Source organism: Mustela lutreola, chromosome 2, assembly GCF_030435805.1.
Source record: "Mustela lutreola isolate mMusLut2 chromosome 2, mMusLut2.pri, whole genome shotgun sequence".
Lineage (NCBI taxonomy): Eukaryota > Metazoa > Chordata > Mammalia > Carnivora > Mustelidae > Mustela > Mustela lutreola.
This window is the reverse complement of record NC_081291.1, coordinates 217,575,851-217,589,232: the sequence shown is the minus strand read 5'-3', so window position 1 is coordinate 217,589,232 and position 13,382 is coordinate 217,575,851. Positions and strand designations below refer to the sequence as shown.

The window sequence follows — 13,382 nt, the reverse complement described above, 5'->3', positions numbered from 1 at the left end:
TGTGTATTACTTAATAAACAAGGAGAAAAAGTAAAAGCCTGAGAGCAAAAATAAATCCAATGGGTTTATCTTTCACCAAAAACAATAAATCTGTTGAATTATTAGAATGGAATCTGATAGCCCTGGGTTCAGAAATGAATGGAAAACACAGAAAGACCAGATGCGCAGGGCCGTGTGAAGAACAATTCCAAAAGGAGTCAGTGGGCAAGATGTGCCAAATATTTAAAGGTACACACCCAACACACCCTGCACCTGAGTGGGATCTGAACGTTCTTTTCTGAAGTTTACAGATCTGGCTTCTAACTGTTCTATAGTAATATACTATACTTCTCTGACAGCTCAACTATGCAAACCTTGCCCTGTAAAACTGACATTTTAAAAATAAATTAGATAATCTAAAACTTTAAATTCTGATGTATTAGTTTTAAGCACTTAAACTCATACATTTAGGAAATACGGGGGCGCCTGGGTGGCTCAGTGGGTTAAAGCCTCTGCCTTCAGTTCAGGTGGTGATCCCACGGTCCTGGGACCAAGCCCCACTTCGGGCTCTCTGCTTGGCAGGGAGCCTGCTTCCCTCTCTCTCTTTCTGCCTGCCTCTCTGCCTGCTTGTGATCTCTGTCAAATAACTAAATAAATAAATCTTTAAAAAAAAGAAATACGATAACGACTCTATGAACAAATTGGCACAATTTAAAATAAATCTCCAATGCATTCCTCCTAAAAAAGTGGTATTTCTTTATGTTCCAGAACTATTTCAAGTTTTAAAGTGACGAGCTTATCACTGATGTTCAAAGACAATTTTAATTGTTAAAGAAGCCCATGTCAACAAAATAAAGAATGGCATCAACTGCTATATCTCACAGCTTTTCAGAAATATTGAATGCTAATGAGCACAAATAACAAATAAAAGGGTGGGGAGCTCCTTTTATCAAGTAAACTGAAAAAAATACAAGAGCTTTTATGTTAATGTACACAGTAATCTCTGAGGCAGTGCATCTTACTAATGCAATCTCAGAAGTAAGTGATTCTACATCCTTTAAATAAATGAAATCTGGTTACCTCTTAGTTCAAAAGGGTAAAAAATGATCCTAGGTTCCCAGGATAATGGTATGCTTAGGTAGAATGTCATTCCTCTCTAACAGGAATGAAAGGGAGTGAAGGGGTGTGTGCAGAAGAGACATCCAGGAAGCATCCGCTGAGTCTGGAGCGCAGGAGAAAGGAGTGGGACACAAATGTAGATCCTGGTGACATGGGCATGTGGCTGTCAGGCGAGGCCAGTACTGCGAATGCTATTAACCAAAGAGTATTTCCTGGTTTTGCTCTAGATGCCTTAAATTCAATACATAAGTCTTAAAAACTTATCATAAATATCCACGGAATCATTTCTTACGTATCTGCCCCCTCCTCCAACTAAACTGTGCTCCTGATTCCTAAGCAGGAGGACCCTTGTGGGCTGAGCACCCATATCATGTATTATATATGTTACATACATATACATATATTATAGTACCTGGTACAAATTAACCAAATAAATGTTTGGTCACAAATAATTTTTCATCCAAAAATCAAGAAATAACCCAATTTAACTTTATATTCTTATTTTTAAATATGCAAAAAACAACCACAAATTAAACAAGTACAAGAATACCTATATACACAAGTATTAGAGATGCATCAAAGTTGGACTCTGGCTTGGTGTTCAGTAAAAATCTATTAGTAAAGCTTTTGCTAGTGAAAGACCAATCATCAGTCAACACCTACTTCAACATGCTTTCTGGCACCCCTGTACCTGCACTTAATTGATGAAATGGTATGAGAGAGGAGGGTATCATCACGTCTAACCAACATAAAGTCAGTACCACAAAAGCCCAGGGAAAACAGAATATTCACTTTCAAGTATGCATAAGCATTCTAGAAATAACTTTCACTGAAAAACTCCTTATGAGCTTTTATGTGTTAAAGTTCTATCAGCTGAAGTATAATAAAATGTGTGCACAGTAGTACAAGAGCAAACTGCTGCATTAATTAATGATGATTAGGACAGCTGCTAATTTTATGTTCAAAAACAATTATTAATTTGCAAACTGTTAAAAGGGAAATACACCAAGAGATAATACATATATTACAGAAAGCTAGATCTTCCTTCTTGAGTTTTTTTTTCCTTTATAAGCCAATAAATGCTGACAGTTTTTAAAGACTACAAGGCCAAATTAGAGAGACTGGGTTATATCATAAATCCAATCTTTGTAGAATTTTTTTTTTGGTCTCCCAGAACTCATGAAATTAACTAGGTAACCTTTATAAATGTATTTCATTTCATCCATAAGCCTTTCCAGAAAAAGAGCTATTTAGGAATGCTTCGTATCATTAAAGATTAAAGTAGAAATAAAACAGCAACTGTGCCACCTCCAAATTTCACTAGAGAAAATCCCCAAGATCATTAATATCCATGGATCAATCTATGAGATAACCCCCAAAATACTTTGTTCCTCTACTGACCTCAGTTGAAAGTGAGCATCTACTTGGTATAGCCAATGTTCAGTATAGTGCCCAACGAGCAATCCAGGAGCTGACAGTGCTGAGAAATTGTTCCTGCACCAAAAGGTCAAACTTAAAAATCTGACAACAAAATTTTCATAAAATTCTAAAATATTTCTCTGCAAATATTCCTATTTATTTGGCTACGACGGTGCGATTCAGCCTCAGCATTGTGTTAACTTTCTCAGCCCCTCGGCCAGAATGCATACCTGGCACAGCTCTAGTTTGCACAGGCAGACACACATGTGCCCATTTGAGAGACAGAGCACAAAGGATGACTCAATCACCTTTTACTTAAAAAAGAAATTACCATCAAATTCTTTGAATCCCTCGTGAATGTAAAATATTATTTGATCTATAACTTAATTTAAAAATATATTCAAACATATACCTTCATTCAAAATAGCAGAGACATGTTTTTAATTCCCACTTTAAAGTCAAAAAGGTCAATTTTTCCTTTAGAAAACAAAGATCACCAAAAAGAAAAGCTAGTCACAAAAACTTTAACAGCTACACCAATAATATAATTAATTATCTATATGAGGTTTATGTAGTTACTTCTTTTCCAGTTAAAGACCACATTTTCAAACAGTTTATAAATATAATCCAATTAAAAGTATCCTGACAAAGTCTGCAAATATAAGCTACTTGGTTAAACAAAACACCTCACCATCAGCCTGATTTAAGGAACTTACAGGTTTGAAAGTGAACACATTATCCATTAACTACCCTGTATTTTCAAGAGTCCGAACATAGTCACAGATGAGCTAGCTTCCAATTTCCCACTTTCCATCACTAAGATCACCTCAACTCATACTAAAGCAATCCAAAAACTTCTTTCCAAAATGCCTTTATAATGCTTCTCCTGCATAAATACAAATAACAAAAGGGAGAAAGGGAAGAAAGAGAAGAGAGAGGGATGAAGAAAGGATGAAGGCGCGAACAAGGGAAGAAAAAACAAAATCCCAGACCATGTTATTCCATGGGTGTAATACCCTTAATTTAACTGTCGGTCTTAGATACACTACTAACACCTACTCCCCATGCCTTTAAAAGATTTGCTCTATTTTAATGGGGATCTGAAGGACACACACATTCAACCACAAAGGCGAATATTAGTGAATTTTTATTTTTTATTTTAAACAGAAACACTTCAATTCTCAAGAAAGTATTAGCTAACCAACCACTTTCAAAAAGGTCAAGACCAGCAATCCTAACAATCACTGTGATGTACTTGTATGAATACCACACTGTAAGTCACTAATTATCAAACGGATTCCCAAAGTCATTTATTAAATATCCCAACTAACTTTGTATTTATTGATCTAAATATAATTCCCCCCACTAATGCTGTTTATCAGAAAGCTCCCGCATTCAAAATACAGCACCAGTTCCCACATTCGCTCAGACAGCCACAGCTTTACTGTATTTCAAAACTTGAGTCACCTGTATGCATCGTCTTCTTTCAAGTCTCATATCATCCTGATGGGGTGGGGGGAGGGAGGGAAGAGTCCAGCAGCAAAACTATAACACTGTGTGAAGAAAAACAGATTATGATAAGAGATAAGGATGCAAGACAATTACCCCTATTGAGGAACATCTAATGCAACTACAATCCCCAAAACAGAGATAAAATTATCTGCAAATTTGTTTACTAACATTTATTTATGCTTACTTGAAAATAATTTCCATTAATGACAATCAATTATATATATAAAATGTAAAGTATTCAACTGTCAGGAAGAAAAAGTTTCAAAATCTGCCTACTACCAATGAAACTTCAGGCATTTCTAGGTATGAACTAAGGGGTCAATATTCTGCTATTCTATATATCTGGGAAAAATTTACATTTTCTAATATCCATCAATTCACAAATCAGTATGAATATAAAGTCACTTTTTATCGTGGCTTACTATCAGGTAAGCAGAGGTAATGCAAGCTGCTTTACAAGAAGGATAACGTATCAATCTACCAATTGTTATTTGTAAATTAAGTTCTGAGACACTGTGCATAACTGCTCCCCTAAGCCCACAAGCCCTCTTCTGCTCTCCAGGTGGCTTCTTCTACTTTACTGTCAGCCTTTCACTGTACCTCCTACTTACTACTTCCACTGGTATTTCACAAATGACCAGCAAAATTTATAATGACTGATGGGAAAACAAAAACGACCTGAATGTTGTTATCAACTGAGAGTAAGTGATTAGAGAAGAGACTAGACCAAGCACAGGCTACAACGCACCTTATTTATATTCAGCCTAAAAATATACTTTTTAAATTGATACTATGGAATTCAATAAATATTATTAATGAAACAATGTTGCTTATGTTGGCCAAGTTCCCAAGCCAGCCAAAAGAAACTTACTGATACCAAAAGACATTACTGATCATGGACACTGGGGACCACTGAAAATACAGAAAGTAACCAATTCTAGATCCTCTCTCTCTGAAGAAAGTCTCAAATATACGTTGTTTTCCTTTGTTAGTACTCAACTCCTGATATCTCTAATTCCCTAAATTTTACCTTAGGGAATCCCAATCACCCAGCTTTGTAATCCTTTCTCCTAAGTAGTCCTGTGTTCCTCAATTACCATAAAAAACTCCTATTACCTCACTTCAGGTATGTGATAGAAAGAAATCAAGTGGACTGAAATAATTTACTTTCATGTTTGCAACTCTCAACAAGGAGGCTACTAGTTAGTCCAAATGAACTCCTAACTGGTAGAATTCTAATCACATTATAAAATAAAGTTTACAATGACCAAGGTAGCTTGAAGAAAAACATTTTTAGGAAATGGTCATAATACAGATTCAAATGTATATTTATTGCCCCCAAATATTTCTGCTCTTCATTCCTTTCTCCATTTGTGCACTCCCAGCTTCTTTAAACACTGGACGTTTGTACTCCCAAGAGCAGTACCGGGAAGTGCAGCTCAGAGACGGGGATGTAAATATATGAATTATCTGTAACTTAGGAACTGCCTGTGTCTAAGATCATTGCCTATATTCCAGACCCCATTCCTAAAGAACATATTTCCAGTTTAGATGCTATGGTAAAACCTCAGACGTGGGACCAACTGATACCCATTCCGGAGGTTGTGTGGACAGATGGATGGATGAATGAACATTAAAGTACTACATCAAAACAGTTTTATTCCAAAGAGTAACAGTATTTGAACTCTCAGGAGTAATGATTTTTACTTCAAAGACATAGTTTTCTAACCATTTTTCTCCCATAAATCATCTTTACCATTCTAGCATGGACCATGGGGACAGGAAATGTGAATTAAATCTCTAGCTATGAATTATATATTATCAAATCTTTTAGGTTCTCAACATCCCATTCTTCACCTATAAAATGTTACTTACAATGCTATCTACACTTTGCCAACTTGAATGGTTTCGACAGGATAGATACTGCTGATACCAAAGGACTTCATAAGAAAAAAGCAGAATCAGATAAACCATTAGCATTTTGTATCCTATTAAAAGCCGTTAGAAAGTGGCAGATTACGCTTACTGTACAAAACATCCAAAGGTAAGAATATAAGTGGGCCGGTGACACAAAGGAGAGTACAAGTGACCGGGCGTCAGGAGAAGCACCCATCAAAACTGTCTGAACCTAAAAAGGACATCTTTTAGAAAAGTCGACCATTCCTCACTACTCATCTGAAAAGTAGCCTTTAGCAAAGGGTAAAGCAAATCTACAAGTTACAAAACCTGCTGTTGACATATGCGGCAACTAAACCATCATCTACTGAGCAATGCTAAAACTCCTTAAGTCTAGACCTTGGACTGTTTTAAATTAAGATTCTAGTGATAATTCCACATATCCTTCAGGCTGCTCACTTATCAAAAAAAATATATGTTTATATCAGGTCAGTGTTTTATGACAATAAGCAGGTAACAGCAAACACCAAAGCTACTTTGCAAACTATAAATATAATTTTCTTTCTAAAGAAGACTAAAAATCCATCATCCTCTAAATTTTTGAGAAAAATCTCCAGTGAATTTTCAACTTTCCCCCCCACAAATGCAGTCATTCACAATTATAGAGCTAAATTAGATGCTAATGAAAAGCATCTACTATCCTTACCACAGGAACCTCCTATAATCCTCTAAATCTTTTGCTGTATGCTTTAGCTCACATTTTGCCAAAGGCAACATAACAGTCTACAAACAATCTAGAAACTGAGCTTAACTGGTTTTTAAAGCTAAACCTACAAAGCCTGTTTTAGTTGTCTGAAAATCACTGCATAACAGTAGTAACAACCTACAGCAGCAGGGAGAAAATTTCAACAGGCTGAATTTAAACACCTGGAATTCCCCCCGTAGGTATCAGATTCAGTCTCCTGGCACCTGTCTCTACAGTGGGGGGGGGGGGGGGGGGGGTGTGTGAAGGAGAGAGAGGGAGAACATGGAGACAACTAATTAAAAGCAGTGATGGACTGAGATTTATATAATTAATGCTAATCCTCAAAGATGAAGATTGGCAAAACAATGATTGAAATGAATGCATTAGCATGATATGGCAAATCCAGATTAACTCAGGAGTTAATAAACTAAATGATAGCTGTGAAGTTTTCTCTCATGTCACAATGTTTTATAATGACACAAAACTAGAAATTATATGGAGCTTCAAAATAACTAAATTAGTAGGTAAGTATGACAAGCAGCAAATAAAAATAATCAGTATGACACAGGCTTCAGTAATACTTATAGGTACTGTTCTATTTCTTAAACTGGCGAAGCACACAGCTGTTTTTTATTTTCTTTTTATTTTACAGGTTTTGTATAGTCTTGCATATATATTTCAAGATTTAAAAATTTAATCCACATAAAAAAAATTTAATGCACAATAGTATTTAAAGGGACAATCAGATAGTTTAGAAGATGCCAATTTAAAAATAAGCTACCCACTCCCTAAAAAGAATAAGCTACAAAAATGAAATCAGGGAAAACTAAGCTGATAGATCTACAACTTGATTCCATGCATTAAAATTCCAACATGATTATCTAAAAATTATACTGTGACTGGCTTTTCTTATAAACTTTTATTCATTTACACTAACATTAAGGAAGCAACAGAAGTGTCCTATTTTTCCACAGAACAATTTTAGAAACAGACTTTCTATAATTACAACAGCCAAAGAAGTCAAAGCAAAAAAGAAATAGAAAAAAACATGGTTTTATACCTAATAAGAAAAACAAACAAAAAAAAACCTCTATTAACTCTAATTCCCAATAAGATGATCAAATGGCATACAGAGAAAAGGCATTTTCACTAACTAGAGATGTCAAGTGAAAATTCTTAAAACCAAAATGATTTAGGACTCCTCCAAAACCCCTAGAAATAGTCCTAGCTGTTAAAAAAAAAAAAAAAAAAATTAAAAAGGAAAAAAATGTTTAAAAGCACAAGACTTCAGAATGGGATATGAAAGGAAATTCTGAGTAAAACTGCAGGGAAAAGAACATTTGCTGAACACTTACTGTGCACCAACTACTCTACTGAGATACTTGAGAGAAGCTGACACATTTACTCTCACAACAACCCTATAAGCAGGCAGTGTGATTTCCATTTCATCGCTGGGGAGAGCAAATTCAGAGAGATGAACCCGCCTGGACTAAGGTCACAGCTTGTGAACTCTGGTCCCACACCAAAGTTCTTATTTTCTACTATACCAAAATGCCTCTTATTAATAAGTGTTGAAACAGTCATGGGAAAATTTCAAAGATCTAAGAATCTACATGTGTCTAAGTCTGATTTTAAGACCCCATACTCAATCTTCCACCTCAACCACCCTAAACAAAAAAGAAGGTTGCTAAGCAGTAAATTAATTTGTAAAAAGCACTTCAGTTTAGGAGAATGATAAAGAAACTCTCAAGTCAGTCTAGCAGAGAAAATTGGATCACAGCAAAACAGACTGATACATATATTCCTCTACCATAAAAATTAAAGGAGACAAACTAAAAAGAGAGTAAACCCCAAAAGCAGGTAAGTCATTACTGCACCAAAGCCTTGGAGAAATTAAAAAAAAAAAAAAAAAAGATTACAATTATATGACTCCAATGGCATGTGGGAAGTGGAAACAGCTGATATAAGTGCTAAAGAAAATAGAAAGATGTGATTTCTCATGAAATTATGTGGAAAAAAAAAAAACTAACAACCCTGAGTAAACAGTAAAGAGAAGGTTCAGGAACTAAGAGCTGAGTGGATTAAATAAATGTTGCCCCAAATTTTTGCTCCCTCAAAGACCAAGTTACTTGACCTCTCTAGGACTGCATTCTGGGCTCAAATATGACAAAATTAGGCCCTAAGTATTTGTATACAACAATAAATACAGGAAAACAGGACGGAAATGTCCTCTGTGCGTATTACGTGTAACGTAAGGCATTGCCAAATACCCTTTTTAAAACTAGAGGGGAAAGACTATAAAGTTAGGGGTAAGCCATGATCAGTAAATATAAATTACTGTTACCCCATCACTAATTCAAAATATGTCAACTACCAACATATTTATATGTATTCTTTTGTATTCTGAGTTCCTTGAACATAAATTCTCAGACCACAGAACATTTTAGGAACCTAGCTCCCACTATTAGAGTGACTACTACATAAAATAGATACTAAGAAACACCTCATAAGTGAACTCATAGGTTCCAGAAGGCTTTTTTCTAAAACAGCTGGATGAAACTCAACAATAATCACTGTTTTAGTTAAATGTGCAACTAAACGAACTTTCAAAAGCTGGCTTGGCCCACCTCTGTCTGTAGAGTTCCAGGCCCACACTTCCAAAGGCCCAGCGAACGGAGCTTGAATGTCCCAGATATTGTTGTTTCCCAAAGAGATGTCTTATCTTTAACGGATACATATTTACTTTCATTCACTTAATTCCCATAAATAGTTACATAAGGTAAGTAATAATACCCATTTTACAGGTGAGGAAACTAAAGCCCAGAGAAGTGAAGTTGCCCAAAGTCACACATGACTAATGGTGAAGAGAAAAATTTCAAATCCAACCAAAATGACTCCGAAACCAATGTTTTCAGGCACATGTTAAATTGAATTTACTATCTCCTTGCCCTTCTCCTCTGCCCCCCAAAAAGGGGAGGAAAGACCAGGCAGGACAAGGGAAAAAATAAAAAAAATCTGTTTCTCCTCCTGTATTCCCAGTCTTTGGTGACAGATGTCACCATCACCCCCATCTCCCAAGGCGAGCCCTAATCACCCAGAACCTCTTTCCTAGTGCTTACACCACATCGATTTGACAAATTCTTGTGCTGGATTCACCTCAGAAAGGTCTTCCCAGCAGGCCTTGTGCTCCATCTTTCTCTGCCTGCCTCAGTCAATGCCCCTCCTGTCCTGTCAGCACTCCTTCCTCAAATCTACCCATACAACCCACTCTCACTCAAACTGCAGGCCTCATGGGACACCTGGGTGGCTCAGTTGGTTGGACAACTGCCTTCGGCTCGGGTCATGATCCCGAGTCCCGGGATCGAGTCCCACATCGGGCTCCCAGCTCCATGGGGAGTCTGCTTCTCCCTTTGACCCTCTCCTCACTCTCACTGTCTCTCTCTCAAATAGGTAAATAAAAATCTTTAAAAAAAAAAAAAAAAAAAAACCTGCAGGCCTCAAAGCACAGGCTGTCACCATTCCAGCCCAATCGTGTAACATCAGGCTGTTCTGAAGCTGGAACTTGACGATGGTCTTCATTTCCATTTAAAATTAAAACCTACGGGGCGCCTGGGTGGCTCAGTGGGTTAAAGCCTCTGCCTTTGGCTCAGGTCATGATCTCAGGGTCCTGGGATTGAGCCCCACATCGGGCTCTCTCCTCAGCAGGGAGCCTGCTTCCCCCCTCTCTCTGCCTGTCTCTCTGCCTACTTGTGATCTCTGTCTGTCAAATAAATAGATAAAATCTTTATTTACCTTAAGTATTTCTCCCATCACTTCTCTGAAATAAACACACTCCATTCTGACTGTAACACATTACAAGCTCCTTATTGTTAAAAAAGGGAGTAAGAAGAAACTGAATAGGAATAAAGAGCCAAAGGTCACGCAAACTTCCAATACCCTAAGAAGCATCTGCTCCTATTGTTTATTTCACATCTTCCCATCAACACTCTGTACCTGCAGCTCCTTTCACGGTGGTACAGTACCCCGCTACACACAGACCCAAGTTTACCTGAAACAAATACCTACTGGGGGATATTTGGGTTGTTTCCAATTTTTCACTACCATAAATTCTGAAGCTTGGAGCCTGCTTTTACCCATCTGCTAATAGGAATTAAAAGCAAAATATCAGGAACACCAAGACTTATTGAATCTCTGTTGTGTTTGCTTACAGATACATTTTACATCACCTACATATAATGTACTCAAACTTCCTATTATTCAATCAATCCTACCTTCTAAAAGGAATTAAATAAATGACTTCAAGGACTCTGAGATTCACACCAGAGCAAGAGCTAATGTGGAGTGTTATCCCTAGTTACATTTCCCTACCCAACCTCAACATCTGGGTTGATCTCATTCATTTATATGTTCCTATCAGACAGAGGACACTTTAAGAAGAATATGTTCAGTCGACAGCCTGCAAGCCCTTCTGGTTTTAAGGAATGCCCCGCTGGAGGGGCACCTGGGTGGCTCAGTCGGTGAAGTGTCTGCCGTCAACTCGGGTCATGATCCCAGAGTCCTGGGATCAAGCCTTGCACTGGGCTCCCTGCTCAGTGGAGAGCCTGCTTCTCCCTCTCCCTCTGCCCACCCCATGCTCTCTCTCTTGCTCTCACTCAACCGCTCACTCTCACTCCATCTCAAATAATTAATTTTTTTTAAGATTTTATTTATTTATCTGACAGACAGAGATCACAAGCAGGCAGAAAGACAGGCAGAGAGAGAGGGGGAAGCAGGCTCCCTGTCGAGCAGAGAGTCCCATTCGGAGCTCAAGCCCAGGACCCTGAGCTTGTGACCTGAGCCAAAGGCAGAGTCCTAACCCACTGAACCACCCAGGTGCCCCTCAAATAAATAAAATCTTTAAAAAAAAAAAAAAGAAAGAAAGAAGAAAAAGAAAAACAATGGAAAACCACTCTGCTCCATCCTTTCTGATAGTACTGACTTTTCTAGAGTGGTCATATATATTTATATGCACGCACACATATAATTTTACTTATAAAATATACATTATGTATAATTAATTTACCTAAGTGCATGCACACATATACTTAGTCGGTTGTATGTACTTTTATACATATATAATTATATGTAATTTTAGAAACCACTGCTTTTAATTATCCTTGCATTTCAAAAATACAGAAAAATAACCAGGCCAGAAATAATCAAAAACACACACTGCTATTAGCAGCTTACATCTTCCTCCAACAAGCCGATTATGAAGAGTAGTAAATGAGTTTAGTTTTACTTATTTTTCCCAACCACACTTTTGAAAAACTCAAAAATTCTGAAACTGTGTGTGGCCTTGTATCTCAGAGCATCAGTTATCCTCCAAATACCCCATGTGTCTTACTTGTAGCCGCAGCCTCAGGGCTTGCCTCCAGTTCCTTCCCTTAGCCCCTCCACTCGTTTCTCTATCCATGTTTTCCTCCAAAAGAAGTATTTCTAAGTTTTATTCTGAACTAACAATGCTGAACTACTCTTTTCTCTACACTCATCTCTAACTCAGTATCGAGTCCAACAGCTGCTAGATGTCACCTACAGCACCAGTACTTCCTCAGCTTCCCATGGCAGAGACACATCCTCCCCTCCGTCCTCACGTAACTCCGCCTCCCATCTTTATCCCCAGTTGCCACCGTTCTTCCAGCGACTTCAGGACAAACTGCTGGCTTCTTCCTTTACTCCACATGGTCTCACTAAATCCTGCCCATTTTCAAAATGTCTCCTACCTTAATTATTCTCCAGGCCCACTGTAATCACCTTGGTCTAGGTCCTTATTTCATACTTGGTATTACAGATCCCCCTAGAACTAAGCTTCTCCTGGGCCAGGTGGTGTGTCAGAAACACTATGGGAGGTTCTCAAAACCGGACTGCAGACTCCCACACCCAAAGATACTGATTTAGGAAGCATGTGGAAGAACCCAAGAAGTCCCTCTTCCCCCCAGTGATTTTAGAGCCCAGCCGGGCGTGGAAGCTACCAAACTTAAAGGCAGTTTATCCCTCGTCTTAATTCATCTGGCATACAGCTGCCACATGTATCTTCCTGAAGCACGTGACTTTCCACCTGGATTTAACTTACCCTCTGTAACTTAAGAATATTTGATCAAATTTTAATGCCCTGACAGAGAGTTTAGGACAGCATTCTATAAAATGCCATTTAACCCCATTCTGCACCAATGCTCAAATGATTTTTCCCTACCTAGTTTGCCTCTTCTTTACCTAACCGTTTACGTAAATCCTATACATCCTTCAAGATCACCGACCATAACTCCCCCTCATCCAGCTTTACGTCACTCCAGCCTCTCTGAATTTGCATTCAATGACCCACCACTATATTTTTTAATTATTTGTTCTACTGTTACTCCTTGACATTATCTCCTGCTTGGTGAGCTTCCCATTTCTATTTCAAGAGTAGACGTGCAATGAACGCACTGGTAAAGTTGAGTAACAACATGGAAAATACTGTTCTATGCAGAAAAAGTAAGTTATAAAACACTATGCAAAATCCTGTTAACCACCCACCACCTGCCTCTCTACTTGTGATCTCTGTCAAAATCCTGTAAAAAACAAACAAACAAACAAACAACAACAAAAAAAAGTATGCAGACACCATGTGATAACATTTGTTTTTCTTTTTAAGGAGAGAAATAGTTGTGTACATTCAAAAAAAAAAAACAAC

At 37.7% G+C, this 13,382-nt stretch overlaps 1 protein-coding gene across 6 annotated transcripts in view; it reads right to left on the bottom strand.

Annotated features, from left to right (window-relative positions):
• DYRK1A (dual specificity tyrosine phosphorylation regulated kinase 1A) overlaps positions 1–13,382 on the bottom strand; it is a 143,381-nt gene that overhangs the window by 86,246 nt on the left and 43,753 nt on the right. For 4 of the 6 annotated variants that reach the window (XM_059164718.1, XM_059164717.1, XM_059164716.1 and 1 more), the window contains exon 2: positions 3,985–4,070. The exons of the other annotated variants lie outside the window; for them this stretch is intronic. In XM_059164718.1, coding sequence (XP_059020701.1) covers positions 3,985–3,994 — 10 coding nt within the window. In that variant the 5' untranslated portion in view covers positions 3,995–4,070. The remainder of the gene's footprint in view (positions 1–3,984; positions 4,071–13,382) is intronic. 6 annotated transcript variants of the gene reach the window in all.